General features: G+C 43.0%; 2 protein-coding genes across 2 annotated transcripts in view; both read left to right on the plus strand.

Annotated features, from left to right (window-relative positions):
* The window catches only part of tmem222b (transmembrane protein 222b), a 538,745-nt gene that overhangs the window by 12,847 nt on the left and 501,263 nt on the right, over positions 1–24,635 (plus strand). The gene's annotated exons all lie outside the window — the stretch shown is intronic.
* Positions 197–4,053, plus strand: tpbga (trophoblast glycoprotein a). Its single transcript, XM_022194081.2, has 2 exons — positions 197–1,303; positions 1,652–4,053. The coding sequence occupies exons 1-2, from the start codon at positions 1,050–1,052 to the stop codon at positions 2,499–2,501; spliced, it is 1,104 nt and encodes a 367-aa protein (XP_022049773.2). The 5' UTR covers positions 197–1,049; the 3' UTR covers positions 2,502–4,053.

Below are 24,635 nucleotides of genomic sequence, written 5' to 3' on the forward strand. Positions count from 1 at the left end.
TCTGTGACTTTCTTTCTTGAATTTCCATCATTGAATTATGACAACTGTGTTTCATCAAGGCTGTCTGCAGGAAGGGGTGATGTTAGGATTTCAATGAGCCATGAAAGGCATAAAGTCACAGCTCCTCCTCCTGCTGCTGCTGAACCTTCTATAAATACACTCAGAAGTGATTCCTGTAATAATCATTAGGAGCTGCGCAATCCACATTAAGGAAACGAGGGAGCTTCACAGCTTTGATACTCTGCTGTCAAGTGGCTAAAATCCCACTTTATCCTGCAGAGCATGGTGGTATTCAAGAAAAGGATCAAAGGCTGTGAAGGCTGGCCCCTGACACCCCTCCCCCATGCTTTACCACCTGGGTCGCTGGGAATGACAGGGGCATCACATTTAAACTGGGAAGTCAAGGCAAAGTCACTCCGTTTAATAGTGTGAAGCACATCTATGAATGCAGTGATCGGGAAAGAAATGCCACAAAGAAAACTGTTTTCTAGCCACATTTTGCGTCTTCTTTGTTGTGCCAGTTTTAGATTTCTTCAGCATCCAAATGAAGGTTCAGGTCAGAATAATGTTGGCACAAACTGTGACCGCTGTATGATCTGATTGCGCCGTGCGTAAAAGTTAACATACTGAGCAGGAGAGCTGACATCGCATCCACTTTCTCCTCATCCATCCCTCTTCTCCAGTGGAAGATCTCGTGGATCCGGACAGGCAGGAGAGAGAAGCCCCTCCCCGCAGATCATCTCACTAGTCGATGGTCCTTTTAACTTCATTGTTGGAGAAGAAGCGACGCCCCGCTTCGCCACGGCAAAGGATCAAACACCCTCTCTGATCAGCTCGACCCCCAGTTTTGTTCTCATGGAAATCAGACCCTGCCTCCCGGCCACACTTTCCGCAAAGATGCAAAGTTGAAGGCGCATTCCCAGCCGGGACGACACATGGTGATGATGTATTGGAGGAGCTGATCATCGTTTCCTTTATCCACCGTCTTCTATGTGTTTCTTTCTCGGTGCTCGCCGCCGCTCTCCAACCGCTCACTTTCCGTTTCCAACATGCTGGATTTGACGCAGCGCATTGTTTTCTGCGCGCTCCTCGGCTCCGTTTACGCGTCGTGCCCTCCGCGCTGCGAGTGTTCGGAGGCGGCTCACACCGTGAAGTGCGTTTCCAAAGACCTGCGGAGTGTCCCGCCCGGGATTCCTGGATACACCCGGAATCTGTTCATCACCGGGAATCAGATCAGCCGCATCGGTCCGGAGTCCTTCAAAGGACTGGAGAATGTGACAAACCTGTCACTGAGCAATAACAGGTGAGACTCTCCTGGAGACTCTTCTGCTTTTACTGTAATGCAAAGTGAAGCTGTGATCAGAATCCAAAAGCAGTCATTCCTCTAAATGAGAGTCTAACAGTTTGTTTCTGAGATACCTTGCAGTTTTTCAGTCTTCACTTGGTCCTCCCTGGTCTTGAAAATTGCCCTCAGCAGCACCGATTTCATGATTTTAATTGTATTGATTGTAGGCTTTCAGCTCTATTGAGTTATAATTTCACTTCTGATCCACAGTTAATCAGGTTTTATGTCTGGAAGCGTTCGTTATGTCTTGCTGTTCTGTGTGAATTTAAAGTGTGAATTATGTCTCATGGATCTCCTCAAATCCAGAATCTCCGAAGTGGAATCCCACACCTTCGCTGGACTCCGCAGCCTTCGCTCTCTGGATCTGAGCAACAACCAGCTGGCTGTCATTCACCCCGAGGCCTTCACTGTGCTCAATCAGTCTCTGCGGGAGCTCAACCTGAGCCGTGCCCTCTACAACCACTCCTCAGTGATGGACTTGGCCACATCTCTGCGTTGGAGCTCCTTGGGGACCCTGCACGGCCTGGACCTGTCCAACAACGGCCTCATCTATTTGCCCTCACGTGTCTTCTCCCACCTGAGCAGCCTGCGGCGGCTCCAGCTTTCCAACAACTCCCTGGTGGCCATCCACAACTCCACCTTCTCTGGTCTGGAGCAGCTGGAGGAGCTCGACCTCACGCTCAACGCCCTGAAAACAGTACCCGAGGAGGGCCTGCAAGAGCTGGACTCTGTGCCAAATGCAGCTCTTCTGCTGGGAGAAAACCCATTCACATGCACGTGTGGAATTGAACCTTTTGCTCTGTGGCTCAACAGATCACAGGACCGCATTAGAGATGCCGAGGGCCTCGCGTGCGCCTTCCCGGCCAGCATGAGGAACACGTCCATGCTGGCTGTGGGCTCGTTGACTCTGGGATGCCACCAGAGGGACGCGGGGGCAGACCTTGCTTTGCAGACCTCTTATGTCTTCCTGGGTATAGTCTTGGGCTTCATAGGCCTCATTTTCCTTTTCGTACTTTACCTCAATCGCAAGGGCATCAAGAAACGCATCTACGACATGCGGGACGCCTGCAGGGAGGTGTGGGAAGGCTACCATTACCGCTTCGAGATCGACTCTGACCCCAGGTTATCGCAGGTCTCCACCAGCGCTGACATGTGAGAGGACAATAACTGCAGGTGGATTTTCTTATCAAACTGACTTTTTCCTTTTTGCATCTATCAGTAGCAACATGTAAAAATGTACAGATTTGTCTGTAAATATATACATACAATAGTGTTAATAATCTGTCAGCCTTGTTGAGTGAAGCATGCACTGCCCATCTTTCCTCATACACGCCAATATGCTCTTATACTGCAGACTATCATGAATTTCTTTGCCGTCCTGAATGAAATGGACATCATGCTTATAAAGGGAGTTCAGTGTTTGACATCCTGTGACCCTATAAAGCGGGTATAGCTAATGGATGGATTGTTTGACGTGCCATATTTCCATTCCTGCCCTTTATGTACACACAAAAGCAACAGCAAGTGCCTGAAGTCAGCTAGGTATTGTTTCCCAACTATCTACATGGCACACTCACTCAGTATTCCCTATCAGATCGACTCTTTATATTCAGCTTGTGAAAAAAAGCAACAAAATGCTGCAATAAAATCCTGACACTAAGAAAACAAACCTCTGGGAATTTAAAGCACAATCTCTCATTCATCTTTGAACCATTTCAAGCCCTTTGGTCCCTCCGTCCTGCAGCCCCGGGGTGCCAGAGAGGAATTAAGCCACCAAAAGCTTTTCCAAAGCTCTCCTTAAAATCACCACTCTGCTCCTCTTTGGCTGCTGGATTAGCAGGGGGGACAATTCAGCACAGACCAGCGGAAATCTCCTAGCCCCCTCATTTTTCCCCCCTTTTTTTTTCATGAAATGTCGCTTTGTTTCAACTCCTTGAGTTTTATTGTCAAAATGATGAGAACCAGTCGCGGGCTGAGGCCGCTGAAAGCAATCTCCCTCCCTCCTTAAAGACAACAACCGCTCTGGAGGCTCTTTGAAGGAAAAGTCTGGCTCTCCACGTTTTTCTGTTTAAGGGATTTTTTTTTCCAGTGATAAGATACAGATGATTCTAAAACACCAGCTACATTGTTGCATTCAGCGGTTTGCTCTGACCAGCTAAAGGCGTTGAGCCTCATGAAGGGAAGCAAGACTATGTTCTTTAACTTTTAAACTTATAATTTGGGCTAAGAAAAGTGTCCTTTTAGGGGAAACTGTTTTCTGTCACTGAAACCCAGAAATGTATGTAAATCCAGAGCCTTACATTTTGCATGTATGCTTAAATCAACTTATAATCTTACAGCAAATGAATTCCAAACAAAATCCACTTTTCTCAAATGTCATATGTGACATCCTTGTTTCTCTAAATGACAAAAGCGATTCTCTGCGGCCTTTCAATGCTCCAAAGTGAGACAAACACAGACAGAGAGAGGAGATGGCATGCTGCCATTCCTGAATGTGTTTATTGCCCAAATTGCTAGCTATCTAGGTATTCAGAATGAAGGGGGAAGGAGGCCTGGAGTTAAGTGAATCAGCCTCCCATTGTTCGAAGCCAAAGTAGCATCTTCATCCCATCAAGATGTCCTCCAAACTCCTCTGATAGCGATCTAGAATTGTGTACATGGAGCCATTTTACTGCATGTGGAATGATAAAATAAAGCATTAGAAAGTCCTGATGTTTGTATACTCATTTAGCCCAAATGTAATCTTGTGTGTTATGAAAACAGCACAAATGAATGCATTGGTAATGTTAGGACTCAACTCTCGGTATCATTTCTCCGAGCTGCAGCACCACATTAAGCCGGGCATTTACTCACTGAGGAGAAAACAATTGAGGCTCGTACGCTGACACAAAGGGGCGGCTCGGATGGCGAGACGCCTCAAATAAGCTTTGTTTTCCGGCGCAAAAAAGATGCCTTGTGATACCCATTCTCATTTCTGCTTTCACAGACGGCCATTATGCCGGCGTGTAATAGGATTCACTCATGATGACAAAGTTGAGCGCTCTGATCCAGCTATTGTTCAAGTGTCATCATTCTTAATAATTGCGTACGGGAGGAAAATCCCAGGAGAAGTTTTGATTTGCCGTAACACAACGCGTCACACCCGGGCATTAAGCCGGCCACGGGTTATTGGTGTCAATTTGCGGAACAAAGAGGAGAAAAATTATTCCCCACATGTCATTACTTCCGCCTTCGCTCATTAAAAGTGTGGATTCGAAGCCGTGCCTTTTCTGCTTTTTTTATGAGTCTGGCTGTTTGAAAAATATATGGTGTGTTTGCTATAGGCTGTGCAAGATTGTCTCAGCAGGAGTGCAATGAAAAGAGAGGAGCCTCCAAATACATCCAGACACTCTCCATTACTCCCTGTGCAAAAGAGAGGCTTGTTAAAAGCAGAGAAATTGCTCCAGTTACCGTCTTCCTTCAGACTGCATCTTGCACATATCTGATTAAAGCATCACGTCTTTATTTCAGCCCTGCTTGCCACGTCTGGTATTCCCGCAAGCCGTTTGCTAGACCGCTGAGGTTTCTTTCGAGGAAGCAGTTTTAAAAACTTTAACAGCTTTATGTCGCGCTGCTCTGTGTGCAGCATGTGGTTTGCGCAGAATACATATTTAAAGTATTTCTTTTCAGTTTTCCTCTGGAGCGCAGCAGGCTTTTGATTTTATACCCCTCCTGTCTCTGGGAACATCTTGGCGCCATTACATGGGTTTAATGGCCGTGATAGGGAATATGCCTTAAAAGTGAACGCCACATCTGTGAGGAATTGAACATGTTAAAGAGAGACCACAACAGTCAGCAGCATGACGACAGAGACAAAGTGGCATCTACCCCCCCTCCGCTGGCATGGTATGACAAATACAGCTGTCTCTGCCTCTCTACTAACAACACATGTCATCATTTGCATCTGCCTTCACTAAATACGTCTCATTCTGCTTTACATTTAGGGTTTGGAAACAAACCCTGCTCATGCTACAGGCCCTTCTCTGGACTTTTTTTGAACAACGATCCTATTTGTGATCAATGAATTCGTTGACCCAGCTTCCACTGTGTCGCCTATCCATCATCTCTAACAAGTGTGGTCAGTGAAGGTGGAGACTAAACTACAGAAGTGGTTCCAGAGGGGTATTGCCCATTGTTCTGCTGCTCACTTGATCAATGTGACTAATTGTGTTTGCCAGAGGATGCAAGCGAGGAGGAGTTGGTACAGCTGGCCCAACTGCCCATTAAAGCCAACTGGCCTCCCATTCATCACTTTCATGAAGGCTGGAGCTAAACACACACTCAAACATACGGGCCATGTGGTACATGCACACACACACGCATGCCTGAATAATAGTATTTGTTAAAACTGTTTTATGTGGTTCTCTTATTAGTATCAATAGTTAAAATTTACTTTTGCAACAAAAAAAATCTAAATATACATGCCATTCAAAAGTTTGGGATTCTTATTTTTGAAAGAGAAGCGTTTTTGTCAATGAAGATGACATTAAATAAATCAGAAATGCAGTCTAGACATTGTTAATGTGGTATATGACTATTCTAGCTGGAAACGGCTGATTTTTTTCATCAAATATCTGCATAGGGGCATAGAGGAACATTTCCAGCAACCATCACTCCTGTGTTCTAATGCTACATTGTGTTAGCTAATGATCGTTAAAGGCTAATTGAGGATTAGAAAACTCTTGTGCAATTATGTTAGCACATGCATAAAAGTGTGAGTTTTCATGGAAAACATGAAATAGCCTGGGTGACCCCATAGACTGTATATATAGTGGACGTAGCATCTGGCTCCAGAATTGAAGCCCACCCGGAAGTGTCAAAAACTTGCAATATCACGCCGTCCGCTAGGGTTGGCTCCAAAAAGCTTTTGCTCCATAGACCCCAATTCATTTTTGGAAAAAATAAAATTTGATAGACTGATTTTCTACAGCTCAGGATTTTTTTTCCCGTTAGTTTTCATGGTCAAAATGAGAGATCAGGTGGCCGATCTTAAAATAAATCAATACTGAATTTTAAATAAATCGTTAAAGTTGGCGGAGCCAGGGGGCGTGACTATACTTGATAGACAGCAACAGAAGCCTCTGTGGGAAAATGTGGGCGGGATAAGAGAGTCCTCAGCCAATCCTGCCCCTAGTTGCTCTCTGGTCCAGCCTGTTTGATGACGCTTTTTACGTCACTGGCTCCAAAAAATCCAAAACGGTGACCAGGAAGTAGCAAAATCCGGGCTTCATTTTCTTGGCGTTGAAACCAACGGGTGACGTCACGGTTAGTTTACGCCTGGGTGACCCCAAACTTTTGAATAGTAGTGTATCTCAGTAGTGTATGATCAAATTAAAATCACCAAAAACAAAATCTAAGGTTCAAGTCTTCCTACATTAGTGTTCCAAGGTGACATTAGTTATTGCTATAAATATCACTTAAGTTCTAAATGTTTAGAAAATGTTACATATGGAATAAATAAGGATTTTTGACAGCCTTGTCTTATGCTACTTCAGCTGGCAGATGAAAGAGAGACAGCTGGGGTTAACAGCTGCCATAAGACTGACTCTGTGCCCACAAGCACACAGGGGTCCCGTGACGTAAATTTAGTCATCTCTACGTGTCCGTAAGAGTCTGTGCATCAATCTGTGGAAATCAGCATGAAGCCTAAAATCTGCCGAACAACTGTGTTACAAGAGCACAAGTGTGCAGTGTAGAATAAGATCTACTTTTACTTCCATGAGTATGTGAGGATCTGGGTGACGTACCTCTGTCATCTGCCCAAGTCCGCAAGGGTCCACCTGTAAAACAAAATCTGTGTCCATGCTGCCAAAATGCTTCAAAAGCAATAGCACAAATGTTTGACAGTAGTGTGCATGCATAGAATACATACATTTGTCCTACTGTGTATGCATGGAATGGATAAAAAGGGCAAATACATGCTTTCTGCATGTACGAATCTACTAGGATTTACGTGATGTAAATTTAATCATCCATCCCAGATGGTCCACGAGGGTCTACGGACCCCTTTGCGATAGTTGTGTGCCACCAAAAATTAGTTTTTACTGGAACTGTTTTTTCTAATTCATCATTAGGAGAGGGGCTGCACAGTAGAGTAGTGGTTAGCACTTTTGCCTTGCAGCGAGAAGATCCCTGGTTCGTGTCCCGGCTTTCCTGGGATCTTTCTGCCTGGAGTTTGCATGTTCTCCCTGTGCATGCTTGGGTTTTCTCCAGGTACTCCGGCTTCCTCCCACAGTCCAAAAATATGCTGAGGTTAACTGATAACTCTAAATTGCCTGTAGGTGTGAGTGTGATTGTTTGTCTCTATATGTAGCCCTGTGACAGACCTGTCCAGGGTGTCCCCTGCCTTTGCCCTGAGTCAGCTGGGATAGACTCCAGCCCCCCTGAGACCCTAATGAGAATTAAGTGGTGTATAGATAACAGATAATGAATGGATCATTAGGAGAGTTGTAATTGAAGAAGCCTTTGGAGCTTTGACTTTTCCATTCTTTCCATCAATGGAGTGGCATGGTAGGAACTTCTTATTTCTCCAGAAATCCTGTGCTGTCTGTCCAAAATGCTTGGCACACCTCCAGAATAATTACTGACACAGTGATACAGTCTAATCTGTAACAAACTGCCTGTATAACATGCAAAATTTAAACCTTTTAGTAACATCTACAGAAGCTCCATGTGTTTTTCCGTGTTTTATGTGAGGACCAATGTTGTGCAATGAAAACGTCTGCATAGTCCACAACTCTCATGTGAGCTAACTCATTTTCACTAGCTCGTTAGGTTTCAAGTTTTTGAGTGGAATACAAATTTAGCAGCATGATGAGATCTCCTGAATGCTAAGTGCTATAAATGAACATCTTTTAAACTGCTAAGAGTACACTGCTATGTGTTACAGCACAGTTTTATTTTCCAAATTTCATTCTGAATTTAATAAAGCTCACAAAACAAATGGATCTGATTTGCGTGTAATTGTATAATCTATCCGTCCCACTTGGGTGTAACCGCCACAGAGTTTGTACACCATGTATGTGTCTACATGTCATGGTGGGATTCTTTATGCTCTTGAAATTTAAACAAAAACCCCTCGCTGCATAACCGCAATGGGTCCCTGGAACGGCAGAAAATGAGAAACAAATGCTCTCAACAAAGTCTTGTCTTGTATGAAAAAAGAGCTCATGTAAAACATTCCACCGCAACAATGCAGCTTTCCTCTGAAGTCTTCATGTCTGCCTCTCCATTGATCTCTGAATTGACTACAACTGTAAACGCAGCAACAGCACGGCACTCCCAGGCCTCTTACCCCCACCCCGAAGACTTCCCCCCTCTGGGCCTCTTCCCTGAGAGCACACTGTCCTGAAGCCTTGTTGTGGGCTCTGCTGTCCTCCAGCTGGCCACGGATCAGTCTCCATGTGGCTTGTCAGAAGTTTAGCTTTTTTGTTGCTGCGGTTGTTATACGAGGATGAGGTTAGGGAGTTTCCTATCAGAGAGACATATTTCCCTCTGCGTCCCATCCTGCCTCGTTCTCACAAACTCTGAATGATCCTCGAAACCTGAGGCTGACTCTATCTGTTGAATTTTAAGGAGAAGGTAGCACTTTTCTCCTCTGCTTTGGCAAAGATCCTCAAGGGAGAACAGCACGGTATAAAGATGAATCGTCCTGACGGCGACCAAATGTAATCAAGCCATTCAATTGATCAGGCACACCAGAGGAATAAGGCCCACCATGATTCATTAAAGAGTCTCTCCTCTGGCCTTCTCAGAGAAATGGAATAAGGTGTGTGTTGCTGGTTGATTATAAATGGCTCTGACCCGTTTTTAAGAAAGGACAAGATACTCTCAACTCCTGTGCTACTTCATCATCTGCTTCATGCATCAATGAGCCGGGTTAGAACCGAGCAGAGAGCAGGGCAAATACAGTTGTCTGGCTGGAAACTGGAGCCATTGGAAGACACCTGGAATCAAACCCTCCTTCAGCAGACCCACAATGATTCATATGTAATGAGTTAATTTACTGCTGGCTAAGGTTTTCTACCACCTTTTAGTTTCACTAACTCACAAAAAGTTACTGAAAGAGGAATTTTACATAAGCCTGAAAGCTGTACTGACTTCTCAACATGTTTATGAGCATGAAAGATACATTCACTAGTATTTTTATAAACATTAAAGCTATAAATGTTATTATTTTTGGTAACATTAAGGCTGCATTCATCAGTATTTCTTGTTCACATTAAAGCTGCGCTCGTTCTTATTTTTATCACCATTCCAGCTGTACATGTTAATATTTTTAGTAACATTAAAGCTGCATTCATCAGTATTTTTATGAACATTAAATCTGTCTATGTGTAACATGCAGCTTCTCCAGCACCCAGCTCTGCAGTTTTTCTTTCCAAGTGAATGTAGTGGAGTGACTAAAGAGAGAGACTTTATCTCAGGAGTTGGTAGAGACCAAAACAGAGCTGTAAGAAGAATGAACATTGTCGTTAAATTACCGTTCAAAAGTTTGGGGTCACTTAGAAATGTCCTTATTTTTGAAAGGAAATCAGTCTTTTCAGTGAAGATAACATTAAAGGAATCAGAAATACAGTCTAGACATTGTTCATGTGGTAAATGACTATTCTAGCTGGAAACGGCTGATTTTTAATAGAATATCTACATAGAGGTACAGAGGAACATTTCCAGCAACCATCACTCCTGTGTTCTAATGCTACATTGTGTTAAAGACAAATTGATGATCAGAAAATCCTTGTGGAATTACAAAGGTTGCTAATATCTTTAAATAAATCATAAGGTTATGCCAAACGTCTCTGGTAGAAATGTTTGTTATTGTTGTTGCAGTTTACAGACCAACATCTTGGTTTAATCTTAGCCGGTTTTATTTTTATCTCAGTAACCACTTTGGTTTGGATAATGTGGCCACACTATGAGTTTTGTTGCAGTCAATCAGCCACGTCCTCCAGTGAAAACTGTTTGAACAGAAGTGATCACCGAAACGAAAGCAAAGTTGCTCCAGAGCGTAGAGCGGGAATGCAGAGTGCCGCCTCTGTGGTGGTGATGAATCCTGGAGCTGCTGGTGGAATGTGCTAGGTGTGAACTCTCCATAGGTAGTTTGACCTCTCGCCTTCCTGAAGGGAGGAGACTTAAGCTCATTATTATTACCTTCATTATTTCAAATGGTGGACCAGATGCCAGAGCGGGAGGGGGCCCAGCGCATCCAACAGGGATCTGAGGCACCTGATTGGTCAGAGGGAGAGGAACGGTTCGGAGGCCAAAGGGTAGATTCTTCCGGAGAGGAGACACCATCTGCTGACTGTCTGTCTCTCTGACTTTACATCATCTTGATACATTAAGGACTTTGAGGAGGCTCAATTCAGAGGAGGACATCCTGTTACAGCACTGCATGGTACATCCTGTATGATAAAACACTAATCATTCTGTCTCTGTAGTATCAGCGTCAGGTATGAGGTAAGAATGTAGGTTCCTCCAAAAATGATATAATGCCAGTTTGGGCAGCAATGTCACTTTAGCTGTGTTTTGTAAATGTAGAACTTGTACAGAGTGGGCCATAAGTTTCCATACATAGGAAAATGTATAATGAATATTTTCTTATTTTTCAGATACTCTAGAAGATGCATTTGACCCTATCTTTGGGGGCACTTGAAGGCCACGATGTATCAGGTGAAGATACGAGACATAAATCATCTCAAGAAACGTATCACCAACGCCATTACAAGCATAACTTCAACTGTGCTAATGCAAGTTCATGAAGTGTTTTCAAAACAATGGTATTCATATAGAGCACATTATATAAATAAAAACGATTGTCCACCATAAAATGTTTATTTTTCCTGTGCATGGAAACTTATAGCCCACCCTGTATTGTTAAAAGTGGCAACTGTAGGGTTGTTCCATGCCAGTTCACCCTAAATTCAGAGCACGTTATGTTCTTTTTTTTTTCTTTGCACTGAGCAAAAAAAAAAAAAAGAACTTTTTTTCCAAGAACTTGCAAAATCCTAAAGTTCCACTCCAAAATATTTTTTTGTAGATCTGAATTTTTTTGAATACACAACTGTTCAAAAGTTTGGGGTCACTTAGAACTGTCCTGATTTTTGGAAGAAAAACTTTTTTTTTTCAATGAAGATACATTAAGTTAATCAGAAATACAGTCTAGACATTATTTATGTGGTAAATGACTATTCTAGCAGGAAACAGCTGATTTTTAATGGAATATCTCCATAGGGGTACAGAGGAACATTTCCAGCAACCATCACTCCTGTGTTCTAATGCTACATTGTGTTAGCTAATGGTGTTGAAAGGCTAATTGATGATTAGAAAACTCTTGTGCAACTATGTTAGCACATGAATAAAAGTGTGAGTTTTCATGGAAAACATGAAATAGCTAGCCTAGCCGCGCTAGACGACCCACGGCAACAATTTTAATTCTCTGCCAGGGTGGGTCTAGTTACCCTCCATAAGGCTCGAGGCTGGATTCTCCTAAAACTGGCCGGACCAATCACCATGAAGTGTAGAGTCAGAAGGCGGGCGTAACTAAGTGACGACAGAGGCGCGACGATTCTGACAGAAACAACCAGCGCACAATAAACAGTTATCTTTCCACTCGGCTTTGGCCACAGCCCTTAAAGCAGGGGTCGGCAAGTAGATGTGGCTTCGGGCCAAAATGTTTGTAAACAATTGAACAGCGGGCCAACCTGCGGGGGTGCTCCGATTCCCCGAGCGGGGGGGCTGCGGCGATACCGCGAGCAGCGGAGCTTCTACAGCTGATCGCTGCTGCTTGGGACACACGCCTCAATTCTGATCACAGATGTATTAAAAATGACTCCCGAGACACACACACGTTTTGAATGACCCCAAACTTTTGAACAGTAATGTATGACCAAGGTTAAATTTAATCATGTTTCCTTTGTGTGTTCTACACATCACACCAATCACTCATTTTTCACTCTGCTGGGTTGAAATTTGCCTTTAACTTCAAGAAATGCAAAAGATTCTTCATAACTAAGCAGCTGCTCCTGGTTGTTTTACAGGAATACAAGTGATTTCCGTGCCGAGCTGTCCCATTTCTTCTGACCTCAGTATCTTGTTTACTGTGCAGGATCCTGCTGATTTGCTTTGTTCAAGCAGAGCATGTTTACTGTTTGTGGGCTCCATGGGGTGAGTAGGACACAAATGTTAAAGTCTTTTAGTAGACTAGGTGGCAGCTATCTCCAGAATCGATTCAGACAGGCCTCCGTTTATCCAAGCTCAGTCAACAGTGGTTACAGTCAAGGACTTTCCACTAGTGGACACACACAAACTGCTTTACAGCCAGCACAGCAGAGCAGCCCAGTGTCCTAACCGAATTAGCAAATGACAAACTCAGAATGAGGTAATGCTCAAAATATACCAAACATTGTGTTTGTGCTGCAGTTTCTGTGAGTTGACCAGTTCAGCAGGACACACAGCACAATAATGAGTATCCAGCAGCTCTGCATCTGTTCAGTCCTGCCAGGCAAAGCCACTCCTCTAAATCAGCTTCTCACACATGTCCAAGTAGCCACTAAATAGCTAAATCTTTCTACAATAATGCAATATAGTAACCAAGACATAATGTTTTACCAATTTTAAAAAATGAGTATCTTCCCTAGTTTTCACTGTCTTGCAATCAGATATTAATTCTGTGTAGTACTAATATAATTCTGTCAAATCTAGAGGTTATCTGGAAGTATGAAAAAAAGAAGTCCTACGGCTCTTGCTAAATGTAGCTTTGGAGCTTAAAAAAACAAAAACTATTTTTAAGGTATTTTCAATGTATTTTTCCTTAAAAAATACTTATAATTTCTTGACACGTTTTAATTAGAACGGTAGAATTTTCATTGTACATATAAAAGTCATTGAAACATGTTATATTTTTCCTTTATCATTCAATAATTTTTAGGAAAATTCCATTTTTTAATACTTGTCACTTGCTGTAATATTACATTCAGTGGTTTTATTTGATTTTAATTCCCCCTAAACCAAATGTCAAAAGAAATGCAGACTGTTTTATACTCACGCATGCTCTCCTGCTTTTGAAGTTTAAATTAAAGCTGCTCTGATCAATATTTGTGTATTAAAAAAGGATCAGATGGTTGTCTGCAAAGTGCAAAGTATCACTCATTGTAATGAACACAGATAATTATCACTCAACTCTGCGGTTCATTTCAGTTTCATGGAGCTCATTCACCATTTTTCAGCTCACTGTTTAGGTTTTCTGGCCCACAGCTTCACTGTTTTGGTTTGAGACAAAGCAGCAAACCCACTATATGCTCCCTGCACTATAGCGGCAGATGAAGATAACTACATACTCACCAGGTCACCTGAAACATGACTCTAGCTGACACTACTTGCTCTGTAGCTTCCAAACAGGTAAACTAATAATCTGTTAATGGTGCTTTAAAGGGCAGGGATTTGAAACATTCTAAAACAAAAAAAACGTGAGCAAATCCAACAAAGAGCCTCAAGCCAACTGTGAACTGATTCTACTAACAAACCAAAACCTGATGCATTGTTTCTTTGTGCCACAGAGCTCCACTGTTGTCCAAAACCTATTAAAAACACATCAGTGAGGCACACAGTTGACATGTGTGACATGTTGCTCCGTTAACATGAACACACTGCAGTTGATCGCTGCAGCTGCAGAAAAAACTCACTCAAGTTTACTCATCAGGGACTGAAAATAGTCTCAAAGAAATACACTTTACTCCTGAAAAGTAAGGAGTCCAGCATTTACTGCTGATAAATAAATTCAGATTCAGCACAGTGTGGTGTGACCCTTCTCTCAAGCGTCCCCTCGTCCTGCATTGCCCTGCACATAAGTTAGATGACAATGCTGCGTTTGCCTTCTCCTCCATCGCACTCCTTTAGTGTTCCTGCACATTCAGATAAAAATCTATCCCGGCATGAAGAAAGCTCATGAGCACAGTGACACAGTGTAGCCTGTACAGAAGAGAGGCTCTTTAAATGAGCCTGTCTGCTGCTTGTCTACAGGTCAGAGGTCGGTGCAGAGTGAACACCGCTCTTTTTTTGTTAGAGCAGCACCCCGCTCTGTGGAAATGTGCACCTAAGAGGCACGACGCAGGCAGATTTTGAAGTACAATTAGAGAGACTATCCACAAGGAGAAAAGAGTCACCTACTGTGATGTATAGATCTGATCTACAGTTTGATTTATGTGCCCCTTCTATGTTTTCCGTTAGTTTTCTTTTTAAAGCACGCCTCCTATAGTGCCTTTGTCATCAGGATTCCAGTGGAGGACTTTTGTCTGAATGTTGATAGGCGTAAATGGAAAGAATTCAGAAAGGAGGAAACTGTTCCTGAAAAAAAAATGCCTCTGTGCTATTTCCTTTGACAGGAAATTGTGTCTTTGATCTAAGCCACCACACTCATCTGGTCATCGCATGCGAGGTGTCACTCTTTCCTACAGCGCAGAGGAGGAAATCTGCTATCGCCGCTCCGCCTCTCGCAGGACGACCACATGAATGTCAAACAGCCCCAAAAAGATGAAAAATAAGATTTTCAAAATTTGAGTGAATCTCAGTTTGGGAAGCATATGATGAAGGCATGGAAAAGTAGGACAGAGGGACAGATCCATTTGTCCCCCACTTGTCGTGCATCATGCTTCCTCCGGCAGCAGGGGATTGTCATTATTGAACACTATTGACCAAGCACAGTCGGGGATGAAGATTCACACCTGTCAGACTACCAGGCAGCGTGTCCTCAGTGCCAGTGTCCCCTACACTGACACTGTAAAAGGTCATGTTCATGTGGAGCGTGCCACATGGTCACTGATTACTTAAACACAAACTGATGATATCACATGCAAACATGACATCATGCATCTGAGCGGAACTCACATGAAGCCTCCAGTATGGAGATGGTGGCGTTACAGTAGCTGATCTATACTCTGCAAGCAGGAGGTGGACTGATCTTGATGCGTTGTTTGTCACAGTTAGGGTCGACTATCATTACTGCCGCCTGGGTCTATTCAGCGTCAGAGGGCACATGAGGCATCATTAATAATGTTAACAAGGCCATCAAGGGGAGCATGATCTTTCTCAGGGTCAGGCTTTAATCAGGGAGGAGAAATCTTAACCTAACAAAGCAGGAAAGAAGTGTTAAGTGCACAAAAAAAACCCCTATCTAAGCTTTTACTTGTCAGGTTTTTTGCAGGATTTGCGCACAGAGTCGCCTCCCCTGACTCCACCGCAGCAGCACCTGTAGACAATCGGCTCATTAAACAGTGATTGGGTGCAGGTCGCACTAAATACCACATTTCCGTTGTTCACACATGCAGAGCAAGTAGCTTCAGGGCAGTTGGGCTACTGTTGCTTTGACACTGAGATGGCTTGTGGAGCTTTTTGGGGGTGAGTGTTTGCAGCTATTTTGGATACATGTTGAGCTGTCCAATACCTTCTGACCTTGGTGTCTTGTTGGCTGTGCAGGATCCTGCTGATTTGCTTCGTTCAAGCAGAGCATATTTGCTGTTTTTGGGCTCCACGGGGTGAGTAGGACACAAATGTTAGTCATTTAGTGCTGCCAGTTACTTCCACAGAGGAGTTATTCTTTTTTTTTTCTCTTTTCTTCCTTACAGCACACAACTCACAGAAACAAAACGGCAATGTATATGTTGGCTTCTCACAACAGAATAGCAGACTAAGTACACTTGGTGGCAGTTCTCCCCAGAATCAATTCAGGCAGGCCTCTGTTTATCCAGCCTCAGTCCACAGCAGTAGGCTCAACACACAGACTGCAGTCAACAGTGGTTACAGTCAAGGACTTTCCGCTAGTGGACGTGCACAAACGGCTCCACAGCCAGCCCAAAGTTCAGTGAGATTAGTGCAGACCAGCTCAGTGTTGAAACCGAACTGGAAAGCTACAAACTCAAAATGGATTAATGCTCAGAATGTGCCAAAGAATGCATTTGAATCTTCTACTGCTATTGTGAGTGGCAGTTCTGTTGGTAAATACAGTAAGAATCAGAACACCCTTGCTGATCTCAACAAGAAAATAAGTTTGCCAGTTCAGTGGGGCACACAGCGCACTGGGTATCCATCCAGCAGCTCTGCATCTGTTCAGAGTCCTTCTAGGCAAATCTACTCTTATTCTAATGCAGCCTCTCAGCAGTCTGTGGTGCAGAAGCCCCACAGTGCTGCCTACTATAGACAAGGAGGCTCATCTTTCAGTCAGTCTAATGTAGCAGCTCCTGAGCCACATGGAGAACCTGTATGGGTGCAAACTTCATTTACAGCCCCTGCTAGAAGAGTGCCTTATAGACCTGACTCCTCCAAAGCCTTTCCATCTCCTCAGACTCGTGGAATTGGCAATTACCCCAGGCAGGCCGGGAAACCATTCCAGATTGAAGGGTCTCCTGCGACTATTGGGAACATCCAGGGACACTACCAACCGTCCACTTCCAACATGGTGTCAAGCCACCAAAGATATAGTCAGTCAAACCCACTCAAGCAAAAGTTTCCTGTTGCCTCCCAGCATAGCAACATAAGGATCCCCACAGGTCAGGCACTGAAGTACAGACCCAGTCACAATTTCAGGGAGCAGAACCCTAGCGGCACAAACCCTTTCCAGTCACTGTGGAGCAGCAGGAAGTCAGCCCAGGGTGCTCGTATAAGTGGAAGCTCTGCTCAGCGCTTCCACCCGACCAGAATCTACAACATCCCTCAACGCTTCGGTGGCTACGCTATCAGACGACTGAAGGAGCCCGAGGAGGAGGTGGTGGCTGTCCAGAAACCCCCCACATACCCCCCACAGTGGCCCCCCACATACCCCCCACAGCGGCCTGTCACACTTCCTCCAAAGGAGATGGCATCTTACAAGCCAAAGGTCCCGAGCGTTCATCCGGAGAGCAAATGGAAGAGGGTCCGGCCTCCTCCATCTCTAACAGGTGAGTGTCTGGTAACTTCTTACTGTGTTGTGCTCAGCCTGGTTTTTACATGTCTTCTCCTACCAACAGGTGCAGCAGACATGCTTGGATGAAGTTTTGTGAGAAAGTGTTTTTGAAATAAAGTTTGTGATTTAACTTTTATCTTTTGTCTTGACTTGCTCTCCCAATTGTGTGGCTAATATATGTGGACTTGGTGCCCTCTAGTGTGCAACTGATGTGCTGCATGATGGGCTGTACTGTGCCTCTGAACCATGTAAAACTGAACTGTACCTACAAGAACTGTGAAACCTGCATTGCCCAAATGTAATGAATGCTAATTCCACATCTCAGTGTTTGCTGAATGTTAATTTTAATTGTGGTCCTCTACTGCCATCACACCCCTCCTCTGCTTAGACACATGCAGCTGACATACTAGCGGTAGCATACAGACTCAAGGACTGATCTACACACTTTACTCATCTACTTCATTGCAGTTTAGCACAAATGATGCCAACATCCCTTTAGAACTTTTGCACATCTAGTGTAATTATGCTGCTACTGAGTCCTTCTGGTGTGTTCCCTCTCTTATTTTGGTTTGTGTATTGAGGGGCTGCACAGTGCATGGGGTTTGCATGTTCTCCTTGTGCATGTGTGGGCTTTCTGTGGGTACTCTAGCTTCTTCCTGCAGTCTTAAAATAAGCTCAGGTTAACTGGTAACATTAAAATTATCAAGTGTGATTGTGATCGACTGACCTGTTTGTGGTGTCCCCTTCCTCACCTTTACATCAGCTGGGATAGACTCCAATGACTGTAATGAGGATTAAGTGGTGTACAGTTGATGGATGTTTGTCTATTCCAGTGGTGTTCTGTTTGGTACATATACTATTGAAATGGTCTTGATACACTTTAAGTTTTGTGGGGTTTTTTAAAATATATTTTTACATGCTGTTCTTTGTAGAGAAGGAGAGGAGTTGCAATTTCATTACACATTTTATGACAAAACTGATTCTGATCCTTTTGTGGCTGTATAGGTGCAAGATAAAACAATTACTTGGGAAAGGAGTCAACTATTTGGACTGTAAATCTTAGCTGGTGCTTTGTATTGGGTTTAAGATGCACAATGGTCAGGAAGCAATTAAACTACCTTAAACAATTTCATTAGAATATCTACCAACCAGTGATGGGAGAAGTGAATATCATGTTATCACACAATGTTCTGCTGGGAAACCTTGAGTCCTGCTGTGTGCCACCCACCTAAACATTGCAGGTCAAGCTACCCCTTAATTCCCCACCCCCATGGCAACAGCAGTCCTTGATGACAGTTGCCACCCTCAGCAGGACAATGCAGAAACTGCTCAGGAGTGACCTGGGGAACATGACAGAGCTAAACTGTTCACCTGGGTTCCACACTCCTCAGGTCCAGATCTTACCGAGCATCTGTGGGATGTGCCAGGATAAGCTTGATCTAGGTAGGTCCCACACTGCGACCCATGGGATTCACTGCCACTGTCCTGGTGGACACAGGACCTCAGGGGATGTCCTGTGTCCATGCCCCACTGGATCAGAGGCGTTTTAGCAGCTTAAAGGAGGCCAACACAATGTTAGGCAGGTAGTCATGTTATGCCTGATTAGTGTAAGTCAACATTTAAAAGGGAGCAGTCTATTTCTCACTTAAATGCAGCCTAACATGCATTAAATGGCATTTGTAGGACCAGAGTCAAGTTTGTGTAAACTCTATTCTCCCATTTAAAATGAATTTTAACCTTGGGAATAAATGGCGGCTATTGAGGCTGACGTGTTTTTATTATCAAATATACAATAGCATGTTAAATGTAAGGAGTTAAATCATATAAATGGTTCTTGAGGCAGTTACAATGGCTATGTTTAGGCTCTCTTTTAAACACTGAGAAATCAGCTCTTTTCAAAGTGTGCGCTGCTGTGAATCTTGTGTCACTGAGAGCTGATTTTATTGCTGTTGCTTTTAAACTTCCTTTATTTTATAGCTGGTGAACAAAATGATGTGTTCAGAGCCAGATCAGCTGAATCATCTCAGCTGCTTCCTGCAGGGACAGGACACGGAACTATTTACTTTTCTGAGACAGATTTTTAAATCACAGGAGCTGGCTAAAAGCCCAGTATTTAGATAGTGGACTCTGGGATCCTCAATCTGAGCTGCCCTCCTGAACACCCCAAAGGTTGCATTTTCCAGGTATGAAAAATACATTAGTTTGTGTATTTAATGTTCTTTCAGTGTCCTTTAATTCTCCTGCACAGTACTTACTGGAAGTGTACTTTTAACACCAAATGTTCAGTTCAGTGTGGTCCAGCAGCTGTGCCATGATATCACATGAATAAGATGTTTGCAGTGACGACTTTAAACCTTTAGCAACTTTCTTTTCCGTATGTGGAATATTCTGTTTATTTCAATTAAAAGACAGATTATAATAAAATATACTGCCTGTCCAAAAAAAAAATTGCGTTCTTTAATATTACATTGGACCGCCTTTAGCCCTGAGAATGACACACATTTGTAGTGGCATTGTTTCGATAAGCTTCTACAAAGTCACAGCATTTATTTCTGGCCAGAGTTGCATTCATTTTCCACCAATGTCTTATACTAATGATGGGAGAGTCGGACCACTGTGCAAAGTCTTCTCCAGCACATCCCAAAGATTCTCAGTGGGGCTGAGGTCTGGACTCTGAGGAGGTCAATCCATGTGTGAAAAGGATGTCTTGTTCTCTGATCCACTCATTCTCAATATGAGTCCCATGAATCCTGGCATCATCTTGGAACATGCCTGTGCCATCAGGAAAGAAAAAGAAAAATCACTTTGGAACAGGGTAAATCTGGACTCATCAGACCACATGACCTTCTTTCATTGTTCCAAAGTCCGATCTTTATGCTGCCGAGCAAATTGGAGCCTTTTTTTTCTGATTAGTCTCACCAATCAGTGGTTTTCTTAGAGCTACAACGCTGTTTAGTCTGAATCCCTTGAGTTCCCTTCACATAGTGCGTGTGGAAATGCACTTACTTTCACTATTAAACATTCCTACGATTATATAAGAGTTTGTTCCGACCACGTTTGCTCCTTGAAGATGATGGTTCACCACTATCCTTCCAGGGTTTAGTAATGCATTGGACAGTTCTTAACCTGATTTTAGTAGTTTCAGAAATCTTCTTAGTTGTTTTCTTTGCTTGATGCAGACCAATAATTTGACCCTTCTGAAACAGATTAACATCCTTTTCATGAACATAGGATATGTCTTCTGACATGGTTGTTTAAGAAATAAGAAGCTCCTCCCTGCATCATCCATCCATCCATTCTCTATACACCGCTTTATCCTCACTAGGGTCGTGGGGGGTGCTGGAGCTCCCAGCTGACTTGGGCGAAGGCAGGGGACACCCTGGACAGGTTGCCAGTCTGTCACAGGGCTACATATACAGACAATCACTCTCACATTCACACCTATGGACAATTTAGAGTAACCAATTAACCTCAGCATATTTTTGGACTGTGGGAGGAAGCCGGAGTACTCGGAGAAAACCCACGCATGCACAGGGAGAACATGCAGACTCCATGCATAAGTTGTTGCCTGCTGAAACAGATTTATTCTACTCATTTTTTTTCAGCTACGTAGTCACAGCGGAGACTTTGTCAAACTGTCACAGTGTTCTATTAATGCATTAATATGTGCTCAGATGAGTGATGTTGTGCTACATAAAACAAGATTTTCAACACTGAGGTATATACATTTATACATAAATATAACTGTACAGAAATAATTATCAGACCACCGTCACGGAATTTTTCTACATCTTACTTTCTAGTTCTCGGTGGAGCTGTTCTGTATATTTTTTCTTTAGTCTGTAATGGATTTTGGGCTTTGTTCATTCCAAGCTGGTTAGCAAATGGCTTTTTCAGAACCAAGTTGTCACTGAGGTATTATATACAAGGTGTCCGTGGACACATAGGAAATCTCATTAACTATCTTTTTTTTTTTGCCTCCACAGATTAAATATGGCTTTGTGGAAAGAAGAAAGAGTTAAACTGGTACTTCACAGTGAACATGAAGGATGGACATATCGGATGATAGGGTTACGGTTAGGGAAGTGACTTTTTGGGGGCAAGCTTGAATTTTAGCCATGGCCAATTCCTTAGTTTTGGCTGATAGATTTGGTCATCCAGAACAGGGTTTGTCCATGACATCGCCTGTTTCTTTAAACTTTTCAACCACCTTCGCCACCAATGAAAAGCCAAGTGGAATCCTCCTTGGATGACGTGCATTAAATTCATCTGTTATCATCCGATATGTCCATCCTTCACGTCCACTGAGAAGTACCAGTTCAACTCTTTCTCCTTTCGACAAAGCCATATTTAATCGGTGGAGGCAAAACAAATTATAGTTCATGACATTTCCTATGTGTTCAGATTTTAGGGACACCCTGTAGTTTGGATTATCTGTTGACTTTATATCTACGGCTCTTGCACAAAAGGCTGGATTCAAAAAAGATTTTCAGCGTTCTAGAATTTAGACAATTTTATAGTTTCAATACATCCCATTTTTAAGTATATTTTATTTTCAGTATATTTTAAGTATATTTTATTACTCTTATTACTCAAGTCTTTTCGAAGATGCCTCTGTCATTAACTCCTAAGTTTAGGGAAAGTTCAAACAAAAGAGGACAGTTCAGATAAGACTTGAGAATGAGCTTATTTTGAACAAACATCTCAGACTTTATACAGACTTTCTGAGCTTCAGCACCTCAGATATTTGAACAACAAGCAACTCCAGAGATCCAGAAGCTGGAGAGAGAGTTAGCTTTAGCTGAACCAAAGAACATTTCAGACTTTTCTCTGTGAATTCTGAGAAATAATTTCCTATTTAATGACAGAGCTACACATCTGAACTCAGTCTCATTAAAACAGACTCTAATTCAGTGTCATCCTTCCATATTAAAGTGCAGTTACCCAAAATGTTTGTTGCATGAGCTCCAACAAAACCTGTGCAGGTAGAAGGCCACTTTGACAAACAGGTAGTGGAAGATTCCAAGCAGATTTATAGAAGGGGAAGCGCACTGTACTAAGTGTGGTCCAGTATAGAGGGGTGTTTTGTGGGTTTTTAAGGCTGATAATGATTATTAGTGAGACATTTGGAGCAGATATTCATTTGCAGTGAATGAAAGTATTTAAAATATTGGAGTTAAACTTAGAAGAACACAAACTCTAACAGAAAACTTTGTTGATACATTTTTGTTTTGTTTACAGATGTTATGTTAAAGGAGTTTTATTCATGACGTATAACCAATCAAATCATTCCAGAAGACAGAGCGACCACAGCTAGATAAAGGTTCAGAGCCAAAGTAGCACCATTTTTACAGTGCCTTGCGAAAGTATTCGGCCCCCTTGAACTTTTCAACCTTTCGCCACATTTCAGGCTTCAAACATAAAGATATAAAATTTTAATTTTTTGTCAAGAATCAACAACAAGTGGGACACAATCGTGAAGTGGAACGAAATTTATTGGATATTTTAAACTTTTTTAACAAATAAAAAAACTGAAAAGTGGGGCGTGCAATATTATTCGGCCCCTTTACTTTCAGTGCAGCAAACTCACTCCAGAAGTTCAGTGAGGATCTCTGAATGATCCAATGTTGTCCTAAATGACTGATGATGATAAATAGAATCCACCTGTGTGTAATCAAGTCTCCGTATAAATGCACCTGCTCTGTGATAGTCTCAGGGTTCTGTTTAAAGTGCAGAGAGCATCATGAAGACCAAGGAACACACCAGGCAGGTCCGAGATACTGTTGTGGAGAAGTTTAAAGTCGGATTTGGATACAAAAAGATTTCCCAAGCTTTAAACATCTCAAGGAGCACTGTGCAAGCAATCATATTGAAATGGAAGGAGTATCAGACCACTGCAAATCTACCAAGACCCGGCCGTCCCTCTAAACTTTCACCTGGAACAAGGAGAAGACTGATCAGAGATGCAGCCAAGAGGCCCATGATCACTCTGGATGAACTGCAGAGATCTACAGCTGAGGTGGGAGAGTCTGTCCATAGGACAACAATCAGTCGTACACTGCACAAATCTGGCCTTTATGGAAGAGTGGCAAGAAGAAAGCCATTTCTCAAAGATATCTATAAAAAGTCTCATTTAAAGTTTGCCACAAGCCACCTGGGAGACACACCAAACATGTGGAAGAAGGTGCTCTGGTCAGATGAAACCAAAATCCAACTTTTTGGCCACAATGCAAAACGATATGTTTGGCGTAAAAGCAACACAGCTCATCACCCTGAACACACCATCCCCACTGTCAAACATGGTGGTGGCAGCCTCATGGTTTGGGCCTGCTTTTCTTCAGCAGGGACAGGGAAGATGGTTAAAATTGATGGGAAGATGAATGGAGCCAAATACAGGAGCATTCTGGAAGAAAACCTGTTGGAGTCTGCAAAAGACCTGAGACTGGGACGGAGATTTATCTTCCAACAGGACAATGATCCAAAACATAAAGCCAAATCTACAATGGAATGGTTCACAAATAAACGTATCCAGGTGTTAGAATGGCCAAGTCAAAGTCCAGACCTGAATCCAATCCAGAATCTGTGGGCAGAGCTGAAGACTGCTGTTCACAAACGCTCTCCATCCAACCTCACTGAGCTCCAGCTGTTTTGCAAGGAAGAATGGGCAAGAATTTCAGTCTCTCGATGTGCAAAACTGATAGAGACATACCCCAAGCGACTTGCAGCTGTAATTGCAGCAAAAGGTGGCGCTACAAAGTATTAATACAAGGGGGCCGAATAATATTGCACGCCCCACTTTTCAAGTTTTTATTTGTTAAAGTTTAAAATATCCAATAAATTTCATTCCACTTCACAATTGTGTCCCACTTGTTGTTGATTCTTGACAAAAAATTAAAATTTTATATCTTTATGTTTGAAGCCTGAAATGTGGCGAAAGGTTGAAAAGTTCAAGGGGGCCGAATACTTTCACAAGGCACTGTAAATGTATTTATTACAGTAAATCATCCATCCATTCTCTATACACCGCTTTATCCTCACTGGAGCCTATCTCAGCTAACTCGGGCGAAGGCAAGGGACACCCAAGGTGTCACCAGTCTGTCGCAGGGCTACATATATATACAAACAATCACACTCACATTCACACTTATGGGCAATTTAGCAATCAGTTAACCTCAACTGTGGGAGGAAGCTGGAGTACCCGGAGAAAACCCATGCATGCACAGGGAGAACATGCAAATTACATGCAGAAAGATCCCAGGCGGGCCATGGTTTGAACCAGGATCTTCTTGCTGCAAGGCGAAAGTGCTAACCACTGCTCCA

This window comes from Acanthochromis polyacanthus, chromosome 11 (genome assembly GCF_021347895.1).
Source record: "Acanthochromis polyacanthus isolate Apoly-LR-REF ecotype Palm Island chromosome 11, KAUST_Apoly_ChrSc, whole genome shotgun sequence".
Taxonomy (NCBI): domain Eukaryota; kingdom Metazoa; phylum Chordata; class Actinopteri; family Pomacentridae; genus Acanthochromis; species Acanthochromis polyacanthus.